The 26,082-nt window shown below is 37.7% G+C and overlaps 1 protein-coding gene across 11 annotated transcripts in view; it reads left to right on the forward strand.

Moving 5' to 3' along the window:
• The window catches only part of ROBO2 (roundabout guidance receptor 2), a 482,707-nt gene that overhangs the window by 391,174 nt on the left and 65,451 nt on the right, over window positions 1-26,082 (forward strand). For all 11 annotated transcript variants that reach the window (XM_056328409.1, XM_056328413.1, XM_056328411.1 and 8 more), the window contains 6 exons: window positions 475-640; window positions 2,312-2,478; window positions 6,398-6,519; window positions 12,303-12,534; window positions 18,280-18,404; window positions 21,159-21,330. In XM_056328409.1, the coding sequence (XP_056184384.1) occupies window positions 475-640; window positions 2,312-2,478; window positions 6,398-6,519; window positions 12,303-12,534; window positions 18,280-18,404; window positions 21,159-21,330 (984 nt within the window). The remainder of the gene's footprint in view (window positions 1-474; window positions 641-2,311; window positions 2,479-6,397; window positions 6,520-12,302; window positions 12,535-18,279; window positions 18,405-21,158; window positions 21,331-26,082) is intronic.

The raw sequence follows: 26,082 nt of genomic DNA on the forward strand, positions 1-26,082 counted from the left end.
CTCTGCTAAACAGGAATAGTAATAAACTGCAGATTCATCCAGTAACTGGTTTAGGCAAGAAAACTGTGATGCCTACACAGAGACCTATCAAAGCCCAGCGTGCTCTCTGAGTACTGCAGTTGATCTGGATATAGGAATTTTCTCAACCTTCTAGTAACTGAATTTTTAGTATTTTATGTACATTCCAGCAAAGCTGGGGTTTTCTGATGCTCTTTCTTTTCTTTTTTATTTTTTAAAATGTATTTCTATATAATCTTTTGAGTTTTTCAGTTTTTTTCTTTCAGTATGTACCTAAAGAATGACAGCTCTTCATCCCAAAATATGTGGTAATCCAATTTATTCTTTACAGATTAAGAACTTTGGTTATGCTGATTTTGCAGATTTTTGGCACTTTTATCCTTTTAATCTACTTTGCTCAAATTTATACAATCAAAAAATTACAAAAAGTAATTGTTTTGTATTTGCCTCTCGCAGAATCTGGTGGAGCAACAGTCAGTAAAAATTACGATATAAATGACCTTCCTGGGCCACCATCCAAACCTCAGGTCACTGATGTTACCAAGAACAGTGTCACCCTGTCCTGGCAACCAGGGACCCCTGGAAGCCTACCAGCTAGTGCATATATCATTGAGGCTTTTAGGTATGTGAATTATTCCAGTTCAATCTCCTTCTTTTCTAATTTTGCTTAAACCTTGGTACCAGCTGTTCTCCTGGTGTTGCAGTGTTCTTTTGGACTCTACATGTATCATTAGAAGTTCATTAAAAGACTCAGCTGCTGTGGCAGGCATTGCTTCTTATTTTTAATATTGATTTTTTTTTTTTTAATTTATCACTTTTTTCTAAGTGATTAATTAGAGAAGCATCTAACTATTTCTTCAGGTCAACAGGAATATAACAGGACAATGCAGTCATTATTTGTTACTTTTCCCTTAGCATTGGTGATCAGTGAGAGTCTCCTGTGGGAATGTTGCAGATTAAATCCTTTGGGCCAGTATTAGTTTGACTATCATAGTACAAATAATCTGAAAATAAATGGGTAATCCTGAAGCCTCTCTGCAGTTCATTTCCTGGTTTTTGTTAAAGCAGCACCTATTAAGAAGTCAAAGCACTTAGAATTTCTATTTTTTACTGGTTTAGATAGATTAGAACTTTTAACTGAAAAGGCTAGTGTTGATAATTTCAGATTTCACCTGCAACCTGAGGCTGAAGAGAAATCCAACTGCTACCTTTCGCACAGCAGCATTTAATACATGGTACAAAAGAACTCCTGGGCTCCAAATCAGCAAGGGCCATACCATTTCCGTGTATCAGTTTGGCTTAAAAATGAACAAATACTTAAATATCTTTCTTATCAAGATGCTCAACAAATGACAAATAATTTAATTAATCTTTTAATTAAAATTCGTGCAAGAATTTGTCAAAATCATATGCATGCAAATTTAAGAAGTTATAATGATAATGATTCATTCTGCTATGTTAATATGCAAAGAACATTACTGTATGTGCAGATTGTTGGTTTTGGTCTGAAACTTACGCTTTAGGCATTACATGAATTAAACAATTGAAACAACACGAAACTCATAGCTTTCCATTTTCTTTTTTCTTTTAATATTTTTAAAGATTTTTTAAATCAATGCTATACAACAAAGCACAATAAAATTTTCTCTTTAAACTTTTACGATAGTTCACCCTAGATAAGCTTTAATGGCGTACCATCAATATCTGTAACAAAAGCCAGGTATTTTCATTAAAAGCTGTTTTAACAATCACTCAATATCTCTTCATATGGTGGATTGTAATGTAATTATAATGATGTCCAGTGCAAAATTTAGTGACAGAAAAACTATTCATATGCCTTCTGTCATTTACATGTTTTCAGAGGGATTTTTGGTAACTTTGAGTAGGAATTTAGTTCAAGGACAATACTTCCTTCCAATGACAATTTATTGACATAATTTACTTAGCAGTATAGAAAATTATTTTTTTAACAGGATTTTCTTTTCTGAGGTTTATGTTCAGGATTGGCCTATATATAATTCAATTTTACAGCTTCCCACACTTTCCTTTTGCAGGTACTTATTTTATATAGATAACAAAAGCTTACTTCTGTTGAAAGGAGAAATACTTTTGACAGCTGTGTTGGGTTTTTTATCCTGTCTTGATGAGTTAACTGAAACAAATATTTTTATTTTTACCTTGCTTTTACTACTTTTTCCTATACTTAGACTTGACGTAAGGTTACAAGAAGAGGGTTTTTAACTTCTTTTTCTCTTGCATTGGTCTATAATCTTTAATCTTCTTCTCACTGCAGTCAATCTGTGAGCAATAGCTGGCAAACGGTGGCTAACCATGTGAAGACCACTCTCTACACTGTGAGGGGACTGCGCCCCAATACAATCTACCTGTTTATGGTGAGAGCTATCAATTCACAAGGTCTGAGTGATCCCAGCCCTATGTCAGATCCTGTCCGAACACAAGGTAATAGTAATTATTAAAGCTTACATGCTTGAGCTAAAATAGAAAGAAGAAACTGAGAGTTGACCAGTAGGTCAGTCTGGCCATTTGGCTTTAACACTCTGACTGAAGGAATCATGAATTCAGCTTAACCTATAAAGATAAAAAATAGTCCAATGTTTGCTGTATTAGTCTGGAGCTTAGGAAAGATACGTTAGCTCTGTAGTCCTTTGTATGTTGTAGAACTTTAGGTTTGCAGTTCACTTACACTTGGTGCGCTCCTTGATGCCTGGGTTCTATTGTATGTAAATGTGAGTTACCCATTTCTGCATAATTTTCTTTTTAGAAAGATCCTAAAGATTTCTAAATTTAGAAATATTTAGAAAGTTTCTGAAAAGTGCTCTGAATACCATGCTCTCATCGGTATCTTTTCTGTGTCCTTACTTCTACTCCATTGTTATAATAGTGATATACTATAATGACAAGTGCTTATGACAGACAGACAGTGTTCAGCATTAGTTTTAATCAAAAGAATTGCACAAAATATCTGTAGTGTATTGATTAATCTGGTCCAACATTTAGACCGAAAATTAATGTAAATTAAGGCATCTGCATGCTAAGAATATTTTAAAGTTATTCTGAGAAAACTATGGGTCTTCTATTTATATACCTAGATTTCTGAATTCTTTTTATTAATGCAGTACATAAACCAAGAGGGAAGGCTGAAGTGAAATCCCTCATTTGCAGTGTGGTGATATAATTGATAACTGTGATCCTCCGTTGCTCTTGAATTCACTATTGGATTCTGTTGACATTACATCAAGCTCAAACCACATATAACTGCCACAAACAAATTTCTCTTCACAGCATGGATTTTTTTTTGCCTTTGACAATCCATTGCTTGAATATTTCATTCAGGATTGTAGTTCTGTGTTAAACAGGTTGGAATACAGGAATTAATAATTTTTTTAAAAAAACAATATATTTTTCGAAGTAATAGTTCCTCTCACAGTTAATTTAGAATGAGATCCTCTGTCTATGGCAGTTATAAAAATGTGCATGGAGAGTGCATACTGTGTCAGCCTTTAACATGTGTCATTGGTTTGGGTCCTTTGCTGGTCCTAGATGGAAAGAGAGAAACAAGAGTAAGGTGATATTTCCTTATCACATAACCGTCACATCCAGCCTCTCTCTCTTCCCAATCTATTCCTGAATAAATGTGTCCCTAATAATGATCCCCTCAAAATCATAATCATTGCTGTAAAAGGAGAAACAGAGCTGCTTTTTGAAAAACTGGAGTGAGTTGGGCAGGGATTTCATGGCTTGACTATCCAGAGTATCACAAGTTTTCTTCTCTTTCTTACTCTCCCATTATTACAGGGTGACTCAAGCTGTTCGTTGCACCAGCCTGTTAGTCTGCATAACTTATGACCTAGTTAAAAAAAACAACTTTGTTTGGCATTTGAGTGTCAAGTATAGACTTTGTATCTGACATACTGACAAGCAATTTGATTGCAGTAAAAACATGTCTTTTAATTAGCTGCAGCATGTGTTGCAGCTTCCATTTCCAGAAGCTGTTTAGCAGTCAAGCACACTGAGACATGTACAGGATTTATAGCTTCTTTGCAAGCCTGCAGTTTAATAGAATTAAATCATAAAATCAATTGAAAATTAACATAATGTCTTGATGTGATTTCTAATTATGCCTGAATTCAATTCAGGCTTACAGAAGCTGACACACAGTAGAAAGCCTATTCACAGTGGCCATGGAGGAAGGAAAAAGCGGCTAAACACTGGTATATAATACTAATTTGCAACAGGTGTCTGTGGTGGCTTTAATAGCCAAACATTTAATTTCCTGGTATTAAGTATAGCAAATACAAGTACTAGGATTTTATGCATATTTTCACAAGTGGACTATAAGTAGACAACCAGGTACTTTCAAAAGATTTACCTTATGTGCCTTACATCAAATAAGGACAGAGAAATCTGTAATTACTTTAAGAAAGGAGTTGATTTCTTGTTTGGATTATTAACAGAACAAACCATATATTATAAAACACTTTAAAGAAACTGTATGTAATCCTATCCCTGGGATGTAAATTACTAGCGACTAACACTAAGTTCACTGGAAGCTTTAAAAGAGAGGTTAGAGAAAATATATAAGCAATTTAATTTTGAGACCTCTTAATTGTGATCAGAATATAGCTTCTTGAGCCAGTTTTGCTTGAGTAGTGATTTTATTATTCCAGTACTTGACAATATCCTTATACATAGATCAGCTACTTTTCCACCATGTCTCCCAGTAATGTGAAAATGACATTACAAGACACTATACTGTGAGCATCGCATATGCATATGTTTCCAAGTGTACATACCAGAAAATACCATTCCACATGGACTTTGCGATACTCATTTCTTGCCATTTATTAGCCTATATTATTCCCTTACTTCTGGATATATGTCCCATTAAAACGATGACATGCAGTTCGTACAAACACACTATGAAGAAATGTCTTTTCTACTGAGTGAACACAGGTACTCTGTTGGTTGTATACCATAGGATAACTTGACTTAAAATGTCACCATTGGTAGCTGTAGGTATTGTGTACCAAGGTTCATAACTTTTTGTGGATAGCAGCATAAATTATCATCCTGTAAACCAGTCTGAGTTCCTTTTGTACAATTTCTTTTATTTTGTGTCTCTGTTTCTTGGTCACTTTGAATAGGCATAATTTTCTAGACAAGGTATTACACAATCCACATAGACAACTGACATAGTCAGGGCATCTGTAACTGTTGACCAATAATGGCTGGCATTCTTAGATCTTTTTGAAGGATCCATTGAAGTGACCCAAACTTTACTGGCCCCTGGAAAGTAACTGCATTTCCAAGTTGGAGGGAAGGGATGTGCTATAGTGATATATTAGCTAGGTGACAGCTGTAGTCCAGCATTCTCCTTTTGGCACAATGGAACAGAAGATTATCATTTCCAGGAACTACCATGAAAAAGACACATTGCACATCTCCTTCTCCTTTTTCTGACATCTGTTTTGTATTTGCAGTTCTGGTTTAGCAAAGGTAATAGAGCTTCATTCAGTTTCACACAATGGCATAACCCAAACGTGGTCCCTAAGGGCTGGTTACTAGATCCACATGGGCTGCTGGAGATGGAGTCATAGTTTTCCATAGATGCATATTAAATGATCAGATTCCTTCAGGTTTGACTGCAAGGAGTAATCTCCCAACACAATTTGAAGGAATCTTCAACATAATCTTGAAGAGAAAATGTTTATGGTAGAGTGGTTTGTTGGTCTTTTATTAGATCAGAATCAGTTTGGCTTCATAAATTAACTCTTTTTTTCATATTTGCACTAGACTTTAACACCTATATTTGTAAAGGTAAAATCTGCTTTTCAGAAGAAAATGCTATTTTTAGTGTTTTATTTCTTGTGTGCATGGTATGTGGGGAGGGGAAGCTTAGTGAAAGTTTGGAAACATATAATGACTTAAAGTCATGGATGCTGTAAGAAAAAGAAAAAAAGAAAAAAAGCAACCCACCTGTTCATTTTCTTCAATTACACTAACAATTTGGTTTCAGACATTTGGGCAACATTATTATTATCTGAGTATTTTTGAACTAGTGAATATTGCATATGTCTCATCACTTACCAGATCTGAGAAAACTTTGCTATCGAGTCTGACTACTCATTTTTACATTTTTATATTTCATTATTTCCTAAGCAGCTAAAGGTGAATGGTTTGTTTGCGTTACTTGATATGCTTTGGAGCTCATATTTAAACTTTAATATTGTATTCTTTTAGAAACAGTACTATAAAGGGTATTAAACAAGGTTGTTAAGCTATTCAGTAATTCTTATTGATGCCTTATATTACTCTTCTCATTAAAATAACGCTTTTATGTGTGTGCCCGGTCTGGCAGATATCAGCCCACCAGCACAAGGTGTGGATCACAGGCAAGTCCAGAAAGAACTGGGAGATGTCATTGTACGACTACATAACCCTGTTGTGCTGACACCCACGACAGTTCAAGTCACCTGGACAGTAAGGCTTCTGTTATTATGACTTTAACAGTACTTTATTTTTGCCTATTTATCACTGCAGTTTTTTACTACCCTGAAAAGCTCCGGCCTTGACCCCCATGTGAGTGCTCTGATAAACATTATACAGACATATAAATGTGGTAATGAAATGGTCTGGTTTATTTTCTTTTTCAAGTCAGGCAGGTTCAAAGTCTTCAGTGTTCAGCTCAGAGCAAGCTAGCTGTCTGACTAGAAAAATATCGTAAAAATGAATATGGCTAATACCATAATCTAAAGGATAATTTATCTATGGACTCATTATGGTGCGTGTAAAAAAAAAAAAATCAAAGTTAAATATCAACATGACATTTCTGTATGAAAAAAGAACTTCCCACTCCAAAGCGTAGGGACCTCTGACAGTACCCTATTATCTGGTGACTCTAAAATGCAAAAATAGCTTTCCTACAGGGCACTTGTAGTGAAGTCAGAAGCATGTGGTCCTGATGCCTGACCCACTCTGTAGCATCTGGTTTTCTAGCATAAGCCTTACCCACAATCAGTGGATATCCTTTCATTATAGAAGACCAGAATCTTTTTGGCAGTACTTAACAACATTTCTATTTCAGGGCTCAAACTACTGGGTGGAATTTCTGATATAGTGTTTGGCTTACAAAATGCTATGTTGCCCTTCCTGAGGCTTGAAGGAAAGGATTTGTAACAGTAGGAGGAGAGAGTTTGGAGCATCTGCCCCAGAGGAAGGAAAGCCATGGGTGGAAGAGTGAGAGAAACAGTACTGCATTGCATATCACTGAAAGAGTTGTATTATATAGGATGAATTCTGCTAAAGGGGTAGTCACAATATTCAGGGGGGGTTCTTCTACATGTAATATTGCTAAGAGGTTAATGTGTACAGGGGATTATACAACAGGAGATAAGTGTGGTGATAAATTGTGTATTATAAGGATTACTGTTGGGTTTGCACAACTCAGCCATATTTACGGGGGCTTATGCACCATCCTTGTTCTGACAGATTTCAATGGGTGGGGGGCAGATTAGAATAAATAGGGGAACACATAAATTTCTCTTTCTTAGAAGATTATTTAGGAAATGTGTCATTGCATTTTGCCATAGATGACTGTCTTTCTAAAATTGCCGTCTGTTTCAGCTACGTAACTCTAGGAGAGGCTGACAAACTTTTGCAGCAAACCCTTTTGCCCAAGCAGATGGGTCAGTTAGTTTAGAAACTTCAGATGTTACCAGCCAGTAATTATAAACCTGGATCACACCTGTGTGATGCTCCTTCAAGTCCTTTCTTGGGTGTGACAGCTCTCAGAAATACAGTTTCATAGGCTTGCCCTTGCTTTAGCATATACTGCAAAAGGAAGCCCCAGTATAAAGAGAATCAGTTTTATGCAGTGTAATCCATGTCATTATATCGGAAGGAAATATATATATTTGTTTATGTTTCTGTGTTTATATATACCTATCTATGGGTGTGCGCATATCTTATCTATCTGAAGGAGTCTCTTGGTGCCCCTACAGAGCAGATAATGAGTGAACAGAGCATGGTAAGGTAAAGGTAAATTGTTAGGGATGCTATGCACATCAGTTTATTTGGAAGATCCCTCAAAGCAGTGACCCCATGCCACCTGACAAGTATACAGGCCTCTGTAGGGACATTACAGAATTGCCCGAGGGAAGAAAGACACACAAAAAAAGACTTTTGAAACAGCTAATTAGAAACTTTCCAGCAACCAGAACAAAACCAATTAATTAACCATAGTCTCTAGGAAAAAAGCCATTCTATCCAGAGAATAAAGTCCACACTATTAATATAAAATGGTTAGATAGTATAACTATCATACAAAAGGACAGAAGTGCCATGAGAGTTCTAAGACTCTGTTGACTTTCTGCAATTCAAAGAGTGAATGCCAATGAATGTCCTTGATTACCAAGTTTCTGGCATCCTAACTCCCAGCAAATTAACACCAGTCTGCCTTCTTTCTTAGATTGTTTTAGTTTCAAATTTGAGTTTAAAATTTCAGAAATAGTTCTCCACTACTGTGTGGTGATTTTAAAATACGTGTACAATCACACACATATTTTGTCTGTTTTAAAGGAAGGTCAGGCTTACGAAGTCAGTGTTAAAAAAAAAAAGAAGAGGAATGTCAAAAGTTCAGTTTCCACTGTCACCTAAACCTACTCTTCTTTTGCACAGGTGTTAAAGTGTAGCTGTAATTATCTGGTCACATATAAGATCTCTTCTTCTTAGAGATTTCTTTTAATCTTCTGTATTCACTGTGTGCTGCCAGGTCTTATTATACCATTGAAAACTTGCATTGAATAAAAAATTATTAGTTTGTCTTGTGCTTGCTTATCTGTCATGGTCTCAACCATAACATTTGGATGCTTCACAAATAATACTGAATTAAACATCACAATAATAAAAAATCTGTCATTACCCTAACTTTACAAACAAAAAGCTGAGTGCAGAGATTTTATTGCTGATGAGACTTATGGAATCAGATATACCCACTGTTATCAAATAGTTCATTTTAAACCCTGGGCCTGATTCATTTTTACTTTTATCAAAATATTTTGTATTGCAACATCATATGGTAAATTCCAAGCACTTTTTTAGCTGACCTGAACTATTTTTCAGCACTTCTAGCCTCACTGGGCATTAAACTGAGAGTTTCGTTAGTGGTCAAACATAAAAAGTTTCCCAGCATTATAAAGGAGCCCCATGGCACAAGCAGGAATAAAAATCAGTTCTTCAATATGGCAAAACGATTGTTGCTTTGAAATCCTGGCCACTTTCTAGGAGGATACCAGGTGGAAGGATAATTTATTTACCTCTGTCTTTTAATTTGACATTGATTTCAAGTACTTCACTGGAAGTTTCAATAGCCAAGTCCTTTAGACATTCTTTCACTGTATTGTCACCCTTTGTCTTGTTCCTGTATGATAGATAAATGCTAGTGCTGTTAGAATTTCCAGAGATTACTGTTAGTCTGTACTAGTGGGATCAGCAGAGTGTGCAAGGTATTCTGCCCAGATGGAGAATTGCAGTGGGTATTGATGTGGGAGTAGAGTATTGCTGATGATATTTTGGGCTAGAAAACTACATACTACAAAAGCATATTGCAAAATGTCTTTAGGGCGCAGATTAGCCTGAAAGAAGTTTATATTTGCAACATAAGCTGCATGATGAGTTTCTTGACGACTTTTTAACAACCTAATAGCCTAACTGAATGATCTAATAGCCATTGAACCTGTCTTATGTTCAACTGTGGTATATGCAGATTTGAACATGCAGGGAAAATGAGTTTCCTGCTCTGCAGAAATGGAGAGCTGTCATCAGTGTTGCAGATACCTCCCGCATGATGTATTCATCATAAGAGAGGGTGAGAAGGAGCATGCAGGACCAATTATGCTCACAGGTAGCCTTAAAACATTAGGTCAGTGCTGAGCACAACCTACCCAGTAATTGCTCTCTTCTGTCTTTTAAAGGAACATCTGCATATTCTGCCCTCTGTCTTTTGAGAGAGAAAGAGTATCTTTAGATCAACAACTGTTGCAGCTCTGTTGAGCGGGTGTCACTGCTGCTTGTGCAAAATCAAGAGTAGTTAAGTGTCACAGGAAGACTATGAATAATCTCTGATCCCAGTGTTCAGCACAGAGAGTTCCTGCGATCTCTGTAATAATGCTAAGTACGTTGTATGAGGAAGTGGCAACCATTTAAAAAAAAAAAAAAAAAAAAAAGAGAGAGAGAGGAGAATACCTAGAAATTATTACATTCTTTAATCAATTCACAGTGCATGTTTCTGCCTGTGTGTGAACGTGTACTAGACCTACGGAGCTGTTTGATACTTAGCACAGATGAATTCAGTTCTTTAGTGCCGAGCATATTTTTAGGGGCCTGCTGTTGGCATGACACGTAATTACCACATAACAAATGGAGGAAACAGTTTCCATACCGTTTTGTAGCAACACAGTGTTACTGTTCAGCGTAGTCAGTTCTGAATTTTGAGATGTTCTCCACTAGGCAGTAGTCAGGAGAGCTTAAAAGTTACAGCAAAGACAGAATGGAAAGTTCTACCAAAGTTATGACATCTTTCAGCATAGCTTCTAACTTGGAAGTTAGACAGGAATCAAACTCAGTGATTATTAAACATCATAGCCTTATATTGTAATTTAGGTTGGGAATCTGTATTACAAAGTGCACAAAAGCATTATTCTTGCTGAATTTTGTAGTAAACATGAGGTTCATAAAGTCTTTATGTCCGTTAAACATTTAGTTAATCAAAGTCAAACATGGATAAAAACAATTTACTCTGATTTACAGACTCCCTTCATCTGGAAACAGCTGCTTAATGTTCTTCTTAAAAACACAGCTTGATTCTTTCGGTATTAACAAGCTATTATTGTGAGTTATATCCCTCTTTCAGTGCATAAATTCACTTAAAGTGAATGTAGAGAAGTTTATAAAATGCAAGCTTAATGTTGTTGTAACATATGTTGCAAGGTTTTTAACAGTGACAGTTTTGATGAAAGACATTTCTGCTTTGCTCTCATAAATAAAGCTTTCTTCTTGCTTGCCCTGCTTTTAATGTCTAAGAATCTGTGTCCCCTCTGAATGCCTCAATAAACTGTAATAAGTTTATAGGAGAAGCGTAATAGACCCTGGTTTCTGTTTTCAACCTTAAATTCATTTATTTTTAAGAGAAATCAAACAAATGTATCTCTAATTCTGAAATATCTTTGAGCTAGCAAATTATCAAGAACAGATAAGAAGTTCTACTTGTTGAATCCTAGTTTTAACACTGAGATTTACCAAACAGCTAGTTGAGTAATCTTGTTATTTGTGCTGCTCTTTCCTTGGCTCTTTATTTGATGGCTACGGAAGCAGCTGGGTTTGGTTTGGTTTTATCCATCAAATTGTTTTGATTGTTTTTCAGGCAAAATTTGTGCAAACATCATAATAGCTTGAATCATTGTTTTGTGCCTTTTTTCTCCCAAAGAGACAAAATATATGCAAACTCTCCAAGATAAAACACATTTTAAGTTTTTCCTTCAAATAAAAATCCTATTTATAGCTATGATAAGTTAGAATCATTAAGCTTCTATGTATGGTCCAATCTTGAATTGTGCTTGCCTAGCAACATATAAACCAAAAACAACATTCCATCTCCATCTGATGGCCTGAGAGCATCATGACCCCAGGATGCAATGAGACGGCTTAGACTGTGAATGCAAGAAACAGCACATCTCCTTGGAAGTTGTTTCCTCTGCATCTGTCCTATGTTTATTTTACTTTTCTGAGCATCTTATGAAAAGATGAGCTGTGAGCCAAGTAATGGACTAACTGAAAGCATGTAGGGTATCTTCAAAGACTTCTGGAAAAAAAAATGTTTTTCTTTCCTTCTTGCATTTCAGCACATCAGTAGCCAAGACATGCTTAATAAGTTTACATGCAGTAAGCATTATGCCAAAGTTCTCTTTTCATGATCTGTTGCAGGGTGGGGCCTTGTTTTATGATTTAAGGTGGTATTTGTCATGCTAAAAAAGTAAAATAGCCTGAAATGTTCTATAACAAGTAATGTGAGAAAAATGTTACCTGTAGACAGTTAATCAACCGTGACTTACAAGCAGGTAGTTTGATTTTTACATTCATTTTAAACAGCTGTTATTTTTCCCTTTTTCATGAGGACAAAAGTATTCCAGGGAAATGTTTTGTTTTCTTTTTATACAGTTTCATTACTTTAATATGTTTATTGACATGTTATTTACTGTCATTTCTAGGTTGACCGCCAATCCCAGTTTATTCAGGGCTACCGAGTAATGTATCGCCAAACATCTGGCCTACCTTCTCCAGCTGTGTGGCAGAATTTGGAAGTCAAAGTCCCAACTGAGCGCAGTGCTGTCCTTGTCAGCTTGAAAAAGGGGGTCACTTATGAAATTAAGGTTCGCCCTTATTTCAATGAATTCCAAGGAATGGACAGTGAATCAAAGTCTGCTCGTACCACAGAGGAAGGTTAGTGAAATGGTCAGAAAAGCAACAGGCTTCCATACCAAGCACTGGAGGTGAAATCAAGAGTGACCATTTTGGTTATTATGTGTCTGTTCAGCTCTATTTCTTCTACATGATTTCTGTTTGGTAGATATAAGGTTGGCATTAGAATTCAATATCATATTCAGTTTTGTGCTGTAAGTATTCCATGAGAAAGCACTGGGCTAGTCCTATATTCTTCTGGCTGTTATGTTTTTCTAATGTACGGGTGGCTTTGGCTGTTCCAAAAAGTATGCACTCAGCGGTTCTTTTATAAGCAGTGATGCTGCAATAAAAGACTTCGGTCTGCGCTTTGAAAATAAAACCAATAAATGAAACCTTTTAAAGGTGAATGTTTGGTATTAAGCACATCTTTCTGAATGGGTACCGATGTAGATGAACGGTTTGGTTGGGAAATGGGGACTAGCGAAGAGCAGATATTTAAGTAGTGTGAAGGAATTCCAGTCTCAAGGGCATGCCGCTTTATTGCTTCTGTTAGCACACTGCTCATGAAACTGCCCTGTTTAGTCCTTGGCAGGATTCCTTAAGTAACTTTCAAGCCTCTGTGAAACTTGCACAGACAAACTAAAAAGTTCACACCACTGAAATGCACAAGCATTTTTATCTATAGCATGTAATGCAGTATATAGTTTTGCTAAAACATATGCATTCCAGGACTGCTTTTTCATTGAAAAGTAAAGGGAGTGAGGTGAGATGTAAGTAATTTTTAATCTTCTCTTAGAAATGTACAAGAAACGTGTCTTTCTACCTATCTAATGCAACCTTTGTCTGGAGAATCTCTCCTGTAAAAGTAGAAGGATGATCATAACAATAAGGGTTTATCTTTGTTTCATTGATTTCTTTCAAAGCAGGGGAGAGAAATACTGGTGAAGTTTCAAAATGCTCGTATGATTTCCATGGGTATTGAGTGCACTCTTTCCTTCCTATTGAAGAGGCATCTTAATCATTTATCAGTGGTCTCCTGAGGTTTAATTTAGTGCTGATTGCCAAGTACTTATTAATTCTAGAACAGACTCACTTATTACTCACTTTTCTCTTTGATTTGTTATGACTATTGCCCAACAAGTAAGTAAGAAAACTTGCTTGCCATTTGTACATTATAGATGAGGAAATGTGGTGTCCTGCAGCATGCAGAGGAGCATGTAGGAAGGCATTGTTCAAATCTGATTTAGAATTCGGGACTTTATGGTACCCATTTCTTTGTTCAGACTGTAAAGCTTAAATGAGTCAGTGAAAAATATCTTTGCATCAGTCTGAAAAAAAGCTTTAAAGAAAAAAAAATTGAAAAAAATCTTTCTACAGGTGAAGTTGTATTTCTAGAGTTAAAACGTAGTATTTTATCCCCTCACTAGCAGATTTCCTTCTCCAATTTTTATTGATTTTTGTTGTTTATTTAGTTCATCTAACTATCTCTTGCTAAAGGTAAATTAAGTACCACTGAAAAAGAGGAGGTTTTGTACCTCCTGTCTATTTCTATAAAATACTTGAGGAATGACATTTTCTTTTATAAACCTCATCTCCCAGAAGAGCCTGTCAGGTAATTTCCTGCTTTAAAGGCCACTTTATTCATGTGGAATAACTTTCCATATAGTGAAGATTTAAAAAACCCCTTATTTTTCCTACAGATATGTATAACTCTCAGCCTAGGATCTGCTTTGTAGGTTAATATAACCTTCAGAGAGTCTGTTTACAAGTATTTCTCAAAAAACCATCAGCCTATAACATGTAGTAGTATCAGCAGGCAAACATCAGCCCCTGTAAATAATTCTTCCTACTGCTTGGCTGATAGTTAAGTACTTCCGTGAGAAAATTAAGACACTCAGTAGATGCAGTTCTAGAAATATTCCCTTGAATTCCTCGCGTTATCTTTGTAATTATATTGGTGTTCATATATTTCAAAAGTAACATCAACTAAACGTCTAATGACAGTGGTTTGCTTTTCACCCAGTGAGGAAAGATGGCAGTCTGTTTAAAGGTATCCCACTTGCCTTGTCACTCGTGATTCCAATTTGAAAATTATCTTTTTTAGACTTGACTTTTAGAAAATGTCAGCTATACTATTTCTAGAAGATAATTCAGAAGAGTGATATGCACGTTGAGAGTTTTTCGTGACTTCAAAACAAATAACCCTGATAAAGGCAAACTACAACCAAAAGTCAGTGGCAGCTTTCTGCTGGATCGAATTTTACATGCAATGTTACTGCTGAGGTCTACCTCCAAAAATCAATTTCGCTGCAGTTAGACTTTTCCTCTAGATCAGACATTTGTCACAGTTCAGTATCCATCCATCTCCTGCCTCTTTGGCCTTGTGAAGGTAACAAATGGAATTCTGTTTGGCTGTGTCTGGAAAAGATGAGCAGCGATTTGGGTTCTTTCATATCTGTAAGAAGCTGAGCATTGGAATAATTGACCTGTCAAGAAGCAGGCAAGGTGTTCTCCATAAGCCAGCAGCAAGGGAAATGAGAAAATGGTTTAAAAAATGTTATTTTTCAGTGTAGTCTATTTAATAACTGCAGCAGTGTCAGACTAGTGGCTTAATTTATATCATGGTGCCAGGTTACAGTGTGATTCTATCAGAAAGAGGAGGCAGAACTGTTATACACATGTGTGTGTATACACATACAAAAAGGAGCCAAATAAAATAGTTTATTTTATAATTTTCACTATTTCTTTCACACTTGCTCGAAAGATAGATGATCTTTTTTTCAATTACATCCACTGTTTTAAATCTTTTGTGGAGTAATATTTGTTCCTTATATTGTTTGTCACCAAAAAATACGGGTCGGTAATGGAAGTCTCGTAAGTTTTTATCAGCCCTGATCTGTCAATTGCTTCTTGCCTTAGTGCAGCTCTTAAAATGATACTTTCAGCTGCGTTCATCAGCTGCAATTTTAATTTTACTTCAGACTTACCATATATCCTCTAAACCCCTGCCCCAACACACACTGGTAGAATATTAACTAGAATATTTATGCAGTTTAAATGCAAAGACAAATGAACACAGTATGCCTTTTATTAAAATATTAGAGAATGGTATTAATTTTATATTTCTTTAGCGTTTACTCTCCTTTCTCTCTCTCTCTTTCCCTGTTTTCAGGTATGTGTATGTAAGAAATTGTATTTCTGAATGCTCTTTGTGTTTGAGGATGAAAGTAAATAAATTTTAGCAAGTTGTTCCATTCTACGTAAAACCAAAAATTAGTTATACAGTGTTAAGCTTTGCCATTTTATGATTATTATTTTCATGTAAAATATTTTTCTAATTATTATCACACACATACTTTTATTCATGGTTTTGTTGTTATTGAATAACTTGAAGACTCTTAAAATGCATTGTTTTTTTGTTGGTTTGTTGGTTTGTTGGTTTTGGGGTTTTTTTTTTGCTGTGTGGCAAATTGTTTCACTGCGATAAAATACACAATGTAGCTATTAACTTCCCCAATTTTATGCTTTGCACAATTGCAAGGAGTAGCCCAAGGCCACCTTTCCGTGCTTCACTTGAGCTGGCTAAGAGTCAAATTGTCCACAATACAGCTGCATTTCTCCCTGCCCGTGTGCTGTTTCTCTGCATCTTGCAAGGTCACAAGGACTCTACCAAGTACTGTTTGCTTTGCAGCTGAACTGAAAATGTAGTTGCAAACTGTGCAGCCTCACAGGACAGTAATACATGTGTCATTTTTCCTCTAAAATATTTTTTTCTGATGCAACCTTGTATAGTCCCTTGTTCCCACCTCTGATACCCTAGTTTTAAGTAGTTTTAAGTTGTGTGAATCCTGCAACAGGCCACTCCCACTCCTCAGGGTTATCGGGGTAAGGATTTGAGCTCAGGTCCTTGAGCCTGTGCCAGGTCAAGTGCTGAGGAGCATCTGAAGTGGGAACATAGCCAGTCTCAAAGAGGCCACGGGGAACAATAAGGGAAATCTGAATTGACTCAGGAGTTGACTACTCCTGATAGCTGTGGCTGTTTAGTTGTCTTAAACCTGCCAGATTTTAATACAAAGATGCCAGTGACTCTTCGCTTTGCAGAGAAACATCGTCCAAGGATGTTTATGCAGTCAGGAATATCTGTTAGAGATAAGTCCTTTGGCCATAGAGCTTAGCAGTGGAGTCCTTTCTGGACCAGAATGCTCCAGACCAGGGGACAGGAGTCAGAGAGCCATGACACAGGACGTGAGATGCCCAAAACCAGAGGGCTGTATAGATTTGAAGCTGGGGCAGACGTGAGTGATAAATATTTGGGTTCTGGTACAAGGTCTACTCTATGTCTTCAAAATCATCTTCCATGTTTCACATTAAATGTTTTAAGATTGCATCAAAGGTGATGACAACAGGTGGAAGAAAAATTCCGTTATGAGTTATTGAACACAAAGATATCACCCTGGAACAGAAAGTGTCTAAGCAACAGGCTGATTTGGAAAATTGTCACAGAGAGGTATCACTATGTGCTCACTTTATTAGTTCACACTTTCCGAGCCTCTTTCTCTTAGCTTTGTTGAAGACTGGATAGATGGACTGGGATAAATGAACTAGATGGATCCTAGGACCAGTTCAGTGCAGCTTGTTATCAATATTTTTTTTCTTTTTTTCCCACAGGGACTGCACTTTAATATAATACACTCTACTTTGGTGACTTAGCTAGCCACTGCGGTAGAGTTTCAACACTTGCCTAGGAGTAAGGGAGCGGAGAGGGGGCTGCTGCAAGAAATTTTAAGTGACTGAGGCAGCCCTAGGCCACAGTGCTGTGCCCTGGCAGCGATAGCTATGGTGGGAGGGCCCCCGCGTGGGGATGCAGCAGATGCTCACAGAGGGGACTTCCCTGTAGTGGAGCTGCTGTGCCAGTTCCCAAACATGTCCTGAGCCAAGGAAAGCACCCTGCTGCTGGCGTAGCTGCAAGAGGGGCTTTGCCAGCATAGCTCTGATCACTAGCAGCTACAATTTTATTTTATTTTTTTCCTTCCCCACACTTCTAGCCTGCGTAGCAGGGCTGGCAAGGAGTTGGCTTAAAGATCTGGCCTTGATACGCAGTGGCCAGCCAAACAGCTGTGAATGGTTGAACTGCACAGCACTCTTCTGAAGAGAAAGCAATTTACCTCAGGAAAAAGAGGACATTAAGTATATCTCAGACCTTAACTTAGCACCTCCCCTGTTCACTGGCATTTGATGTAAAGCCCTGAACACTTTAACCCTTTTCTACCTAGGAGTTGCAAGGTTTTACATTTAAGCTTGTAAAGTTAATGTCTTCCTGGAGAACAAATAGGAAAAAACCAAAATGCTTAAATGCCTGCTGCTCACATTATTATTAGACCATGTGGGGAAAGAAGAATCAAAACACTTTTCAGGCCAGGTGAAACAGCCTGACATTATGACTTAGTCGATATATCCATGGGTATCCAAACATATTATGGAAAAGAAAAGCAAACGTGAGAATAATTCCAATACAAACTTAAGAAATGCTAAATATGAACATATGAGGAGTGATTTGTATTGATTCTCCATTGCCACAAACTCCACATTGTCATTCAGTGCTGTGCTTCTCTTGAGAAAAGCTTTTTCAAAATTGTCAGTGCCTAACCAAATGTGCACACCTGGGCCTGCAGGGAATGTGAACTTTGTACACTGTCTGCCTGCCCTCACACTGCTCCAGCAAAATCTGTGCTCTAGCAAATGGACTAACATCTTGCTTCTGTTTGTTCCCTCTCATTGGTGTAGCTCCAAGTGCTCCTCCTCAGTCCGTTACTGTCCTGACAGTTGGAAACCACAACAGCACAAGCATCAGCATCTCCTGGGATCCTCCCCCTCCAGATCACCAAAACGGAGTCATCCAGGAGTATAAGGTAGAAAGGATGTCTAATAGGAGGGTTGTGTGTTTGAGGGAAAAGCCTGCCTGAATTACAGAACAATAACACTGTTTATGCATTTAGATTCTGACCACATTTATAGCTGCCCATATAATTATATGGAAAAAGAGCACTGACTGCTTATGGGGGGGGGGAGGGGGGCTGTGTTTGGGGTTTTTTTAAAGCAGTACTACTCATATTAAAAGCAAAAATAACATGAGCAAGATCTGGAAGAGTGCTGTAATTGCCAGCTACTTTACAGTGCTTCTCTTTCTTGCCTTTCCCTGCTGTGGAATGAGAAAAAGGGTGTGTTTTTTTTTGTTGAGGGCTTCTGCACTCTCAAGACAGGCAGTGAAGCCCCTGTCTTAGAGTGCCTTCAATTTGGCAGAAAAGATACCTCTTCTTTCCCCCGCAAAAATGCTAATCCTAGCACTTCAAGGTCAAAGTCAAGGACTGTGGCTGTGGGAGAATACAAGACTTCTTCCGAGTACTATCTCTGTCAAGATTCACGACTTAAAGTGCTAGGTTGTTTGCTGTAAGGAACAGGGTGAACACCACTGCTGTATCCAGAGTTGTATGACAGTCGCCTGCATCGATTGTATTTTCTCCTTTTTTGTTGCTATGGTGACTCAAAGTAACCACGCTTTATATATCATCTTAAATTTTGTTGTTGTCTATAATTGCCCTCTAAGCTCACTTTTGCACAAGTTATTTTCACAACATGGAAAAAGTGCAGTACGGAGGAAATGATCAGGCCAGGTTCCCCGTTGCCACGGGCTTGTGACCATGGAACACCCTGTTTGTTAAATAACTGTGCAGTGGCTGGCTTGCATACCTACCGTGAAATGTTTAATTGAAGTAGAGCACGGCAGCTTGCTTGACAGTCTCACCAAAGGTGGAAGTGGTGGATGTAGCCTATTTCACACACAAAGACGTAGTTTCTTTTCTTTTCCTTGCTGTATCTTGAGAGAACACCAAATCAAGAAGGGAAAAGGTGCCTGACTCTTAAATCAACTAATGGTTCAACCTCTTCCAGCTTATCGCTTGGTCAGAGGCATGCATAAATGCTCAAAATATTTATGCTTAGCATTGCACTTCTTGTGTTTTGCTTTTAGTCAGTATCAAGATTTATTAATCCCATATTTTATTAATCTCATTTTCATATCAATTAATAATTATCTCTTGGCTTAATTAATCTTGCTACTGACTCCAGTGTAAGTCAATATTAACCATCAAGGGCTTACAGGCAAATAAGTAAAGCACACTCCTAAACCACAAAATATGTAGATAAGAAATAAAGTGGGCTGATGGCTGATAAAAGCCATGTTCCAGGTGAGTGATCAGACCTCTAGGCTGTTTATAAAAACAGCTGGAGTCACTACCTATTTATACCCCTTCTGTGTTAGATTAGGTGGCTGGCTGAGTAGTGAGCTGGCTACAGTGAATGCAGTGTGAAGTCTAATACTTCCTTGAGTATAAAATATCTGCTGAGGTTTCACAGTACATTTTCTAACAAATTGAATGTAGATCCATTGATTCTACTTCAAGCATCAGAGTGCCTGTAAATTCGTTTATGAATTAAATTACTTTAATTAGGGGCATCTCATAGCTGTTGTAACATAAGACCAGGACAGACAAGGAGTGAAAGAATGAATGCAATAGTTTCTTACCCTAATGGATTCTGGCCTGCAAAGAAGATCTACTAAAGCTTAGGAGAAAAAGGGTTTCTCTTGTCTTCCCAGTCTTTCTCATTGTTTTACAGAAAAAAAGATAAGGTGTGGTAAAATATTGAGCAGGGTCAAAAATAAGAGTAAAGAGAACATTGCTGTTGCTTAGACATGTCAGTTGGCTGCTGATAGTGGTTTCACCAACAGTGCTTTATTCTACTATTATGATTATGTAGTGTACATGTGATATCTTTACGTATTGATTTTCCTGAATGGTAGTAAATGCTTTCTTTAATAATACAGAAGCAGTATATGTAGATAACACTAACTGAAGGTCTTAGTTTTGAAACTTCTTGGGAAAAGCCTGTGGGAGAGTACAAGCAAGAGATATAACACTCTGAAATTATAGACCATTCTCATCACAAAATGCCAACTGATATTATAGAGTGTTTTTTCTGTTTAATTAGAAAGTAAATGAGTCAGGAACTAGTATCTGGATTCCTGAACAATGTAAGTAATCATAAAAGCAGCAGTAAAGAGTGAGTTTGTACTTGTTCCATTTCAGAAATTTCACATATCCCTGTTGTGCAGTAAAAGGAAGTTGAAAATAATTTTGAAGATTGTTTCTTTTTGGCACTTTAAAGAGGTGCTTATATTATTTGGTGTCCTTTTGCTCTTCTGTGAGAAATTAAGAATGGAAAAAAAGTGTCGTTTTTTTTAGGAAAGGTTTTGTGATAATCATATTACTGAACAAGATTTCAATTAATGTGTAACACCTCTTTAGCACTTGGATGATTCTGTTCTGTGCTTCTAAGAAGTGTAACCAGAGAGTTTGCACTTTGTGGAGAGGTAGGGTCCAGAGAGGTATTTGCAAGCAGTTTTTGCAGCTGCCTTGGTCCTGTGCTGATCTGGGATAGCTTGCTGAGCTAAATCATCCCAATTCCAGCTACTCCTGGAAAGTAACCTTGTTAGGAGGTCCAGAATAAGTGATTGTCATGCAATACCTTGATATGTCGTATCTATGTGCAATTGTTTATGTGTATGAAGAATTTCATATTTTTTAACACATCAACTTTTGTCCCAGATCTGGTGCCTAGGTAATGAGACTCGATTTCATATCAACAAAACAGTAGATGCAGCCATTCGGTCTGTAGTAATAGGTGGCCTATATCCAGGTATTCAGTACCGCGTGGAAGTTGCTGCAAGCACCAGTGCAGGTGTGGGAGTAAAAAGTGAGCCACAACCCATAATAATTGGTAAGTGATTGTCTGTTTTGTTGTTTTGTTTTGCCTGTTTTGACTTGCAGAAATGCTTTCATAAATCACTTCTGGAAGCATAAAAATCCATGGAGCAAAAGACAGGGTTTGAATAGAGCTCGTTAGTCAGCCTTTAACATATCACTGCCTGCTGACGACTGGTCTTCTCTTTGTGCAGACTTCTCACAGCCAATGGAGGGAAATCTGTTCCACAGACATTTGTGAAAATGCAGATTAGCTAGTGAAACTAATTTAAAAAAAAAAAATAATTTACCACTTGTGGAGGTTGATGGATTTATGGAACTAACAGCTCAAGTTCCCTTTTCCTTCTGTTCAGATTCCTGTAATATTGCCTAACTCAGACCGTTGGTGCCTAAGGCACTATTTACAGTTGGTTTTCTGAACATTAGAAGTCAGTGTTTCTCAGGTATCCCAAGCAAACGAGCTTCATCTGTCAAAGACTTAAGTCCAAATAGAGGGCAAAGGCAGTACTATCATCTCTGTCTCTGAAATGACTGTTTCTTAGTAGTGGTTTCCATGCTGAATTAATTTCCTGACCTGAGGGAAACACAGAATATGTTTCTTCTGAAATTCTTCTCAAGTATAAACTATAAAGCCTGGAACAATATGGAAAGGGTAAGAGTAGGAGAAGTAACTATATTTAGCAAAACTTAAATGAGCTGTGCAGAGCAGCAGCTCTTTTGAGTATGTAATACAGGAATTTTGTTGATTCATCTGTGTGACCTAATTTAGTTATGGCTTAAATGGGCTTTTGTTTTTTTGTGGGTCTTCTGATGTTATTAAATGTTTTCTTTCTAGAAAATGTTGTCAACACAATGACCCAAACACAGACCATTCTATTATGTGTAGACCTTTAGAAAAGGCCATCTCCTAAACATTGGTTAAATATTTAATTATATTGAGGTTCCCTATTCATCAAAACAAATTGGGGCATGTCAGCTTTGACTATATTGTCACTGGAGAAAGAAATATAAGAGTGGAGGTGAAAGTAGCACTGGTTTTTGAAAAAGGCAGCAACAGAAACCAAAGAGGGGGAAAAAAAGTTTTCTAGAACTAAAAGCAAAAAATTGATTTTTGAAGATGCAAGAAAGCTGTCATCTAATAGGCCTGAATTTTGGTCCTCTGTATAAATAACTGGTGTTGTAAGACTAGTCTGTCTTTGTATTTGCTTTGAGCAGGACTTCTTTTTCTTGTTTTGCTAGGAAGTCCATCTAGCTAGGCAGTATACCCACTGGGCTTGTTCCAGCAAAACACTTAAGTGTGTTGCATTTTAAGCACGTGAGTAGCCTTGTGTCACTTAACATGCTGTGGGTTAAACTTGCGCCAAAGTGCTTTTCTGGATGATTCCCAGACCGCTCAGCTCTGCATCTAGGTACAGCCCTTCATCCTGACTTTTGTCTTACAAAAGTGACTGGTATAATCAAGAGTTAAATGTGGCAAGATCTGTATTGTTGCAGGAAGGAGGAGAAGGATGTTAGGATGCAAATAAAGTAGGAAAGAAAGAAAAACGTTATTTGGCATTTGGAGACTTAGCTTTACATTGTTAGACTTACAGTGATATTTATTTGTTCCTTTAAATGACCCCAGGATGTCTGCTTCAACAAGTTTGTCTGGTGGCATCCTTGCACATTTAAGTCCTTTGCATGAAAAGTGAAGGAGTCTTTTCTGTTTGGATTACATTTCTGTTCTCATTTCTGTTTTCATTTTTGGAAGCCCAAAGCTGGATGTGGTTATTACTTGTATGGTCTGAATCTCCCTTTTCTTTAGGTCCCATTTTCCTATTGCTTATGAATTGCTGGCAGTTATTTATCAGACTATAAATTTTCTTCATAAAGGCAACAGTGTTCAATTAATACCATTTCAGGAAAATTTGAGTTGGTACCACTCGGTGTTTGACTGAGAATCAAGACCATAAGAAAACCAATTTTTAGGTAAATTTAAAAAAAGTACTTACATGGATTAAAATGAACTGATGAATAAACCTCAAAACATTGTCATGAATGGGAAAAAAATATTGAGTGATGTTATTATAATGGAGTCCTATATGGCCTGGTGCTTAGCTATACTATTTAACACCTTGCAAACAGAATGAACAACTGCAGAAATTGTGGATTGTGGAGAGAGCACATCAGTGATGCAGAAGAGTTAAGCCATGTTGCTAACCAGTATGACTTTCATTGTCATGAAATACAGAGTCCAGAGTATAAAAGTTGTTATTCCTAAATATAGGATGTGTTCTTCTGTTAAGAAGGGTGGGGTTTTTTCCTGAAAATAACTGATTTTCATGGTGGATAATCAACTGCTGACTTCCCACACCAATTCTAGATAGCAGACCCATGGCAATCCAGAAAGTGAAACCAGGAGAATGTAGAGCAGGAGGAAGATTTCAGTTAGAAATTGTATCACTGTTACAGGAATCCTGTGCCCATACTTCAGGCAGGACACTGAAAAAAATTATGGAAGACTCAAAGAGAATTGTGAATGAAATTTTTATGATCATTATTGATATGCTAAAAAATTTCACCTGGAAAACCAGAAATAAAATTGGAGATAACAGCAATGTTGGTTAATGGTATAGCTATTATTTCTCTTCATCAGTTGGCCTGTTCACTCTTACATTCCATCATTGGCATAATAATATGAGGAACAGCTGCAAACTTTCACAGTAATAGGTACAATCGAATCTGATGTGTCTAATTAATTTTTGGTCCAACAAATTAGTTTTGTTCTTCATTACTCTCCAATGGGAGGAAGACATTATATTTCATTATGTTTTTGTCTTCAGGAACAATGGACCGTTACAGGTCGCACGCTTCCCTTGTCTATGTTCTAATTAGTTGAACTGACAGCATTGTTACAGAAACACCTGCAGTATATGAAATAGTACACTGGTACCTTGGATGACATATTTATTACTTCTGCTTAAATATTATATAAAGAAATACAAAACTAATGCTGTTTGTTTCCCCAGACCCCAATGATTATATTAATTTTATTAAATGTCAGTAGTTAACATTCATCTGTATCCAGTTTTTTTTCAATCATCGAATTCAAAAGCATATGCTATTTTGACATTTAAAGAAATTATTACTTTTGCAGTTGTAATTGTTGGGCAGTGATGAGTAAGGGCAAACATCCAGGCTGCAAACTTTAAAAGGTAATTTGGAAACAGATTGCACCTTCCCCTAGAACAGAGGGAGAGCATAAAATCCACTGAAAGCTCTCCCCAGGTGCTCTGCAGTTTGCTCTCACGTCCTCCGTTCTCTGGAGACTGGTTTCTGACCTCAGAGAAGAAAATACAATCTTCAGACTTTTTGGATGCTTAGCAGGAAGCAGTTGATCTTTTCTTGAGCCCAGGAGTGTCCGCTCCCGAAGCTGGTGTCTCTGAAGCACTTCCATGCCCACTTTTCTCCATGGCAGCAGTGATGTTACCTGTTTGCTCACCACACCGCTGCTTTTACCTCTCCTCCAAAGGGCACAGAAATTAACTGAAAGTTAATGGCAATTAGAGCAACATCAACTCCCATGCTGATTTCTACTGGAAAATCAATTGTGTTCCTGGAAAAGCATGCCATAGAGTGCCTTTTTCTATTAATTTTACTCTCAGCACTTCCTCTTTCAGCACTGGGATTGGTTCCGTGGGCAGAAAAAAAGGGGAAAATCCAATGAAAGAGCCACCGCTGCCTCCCTTCTTTTTCTTGTCACAGGTGCTCACTGAGTTTTATTCTCACTTACTGCATCAGGGCTGGAAACCATTGGGCTTTGGCAGTGGCAACACAAAATAGAAAAGTACAGGAAAGGATGGCTGCAGCTGCCAGGCTCCGACGTTAGTAAAGCTTACCAGCATGGCCAGTGTAGACTGGTACATGATACCGGTACTGGTGTACTGCCTTTTTATATATTAGCAGTTGTAGTCTGTCAGCTTCCTTCTGTGGGACCTATTTTGTTTGCGGGAGGCCTGTTTTGTATCTTGCACAGAACGAATGAAAGCAAGCCAAGCTCCAGCACAGCCTCAACAAGTCTGTTTGCAAAAGCAGACAGTCATCATTACTAAATATTGACATGGTGCTGAAAGAGAGAAAGCTTAATAAAATCACCAAGATCATTAACAGTGCGATAACAATGTGATGCAGTGCATCGCATTTCTTCCTGAGTAGCTCGGTGCAGGTCGGAGCCCAGCTGAGGGCCTGAAGCTGCGTCTCGGCTGGGGCAGCACTGGGCAGCACTGGGGCAGAACTGGGGCAGAACTGGTGGTGGGGCAGGCTGGGGCAGGCAGGGCACGCTCAGCCCAGTGGGCCCTCTGGGAGGGATCCTCGCTCGCAACTCGCAACTCAACTGGTGTCAACTCTCGGTCTCCTGCAAAGAGGTGTCCGTGCAAATAGAACCGGAGGTGTCAGGCTTCTCACATCTGCTTTGGCCAACGACCTTGTTTGTTTGCTTTAGGCTGAAGCCAGTGTGCTGACACCGGGGCTGCTCTGTTGAAGGAAGCCAGTGGTAAATTTAGCTGTTGCTGAATTCTAGAAGAAGAATGTGTGCGTTTTCACAGCAAGGCATAATGCTACAATATTTTTAATAATTTCCTCTGAATTACCATTTCAGTGTTTTATTGCCATATTCTACTACCTTTATATGTGTGCGATAGACTCTCCTAATTGAGAATCAGAGTGTTTGCATCTTTTTTTGTCTCAGTAGAGTCTCACTACTCTTGCAGCTCTTCAGCATGCATACAGG

Source organism: Falco biarmicus, chromosome 2 (assembly GCF_023638135.1).
Source record: "Falco biarmicus isolate bFalBia1 chromosome 2, bFalBia1.pri, whole genome shotgun sequence".
Taxonomy (NCBI): domain Eukaryota; kingdom Metazoa; phylum Chordata; class Aves; order Falconiformes; family Falconidae; genus Falco; species Falco biarmicus.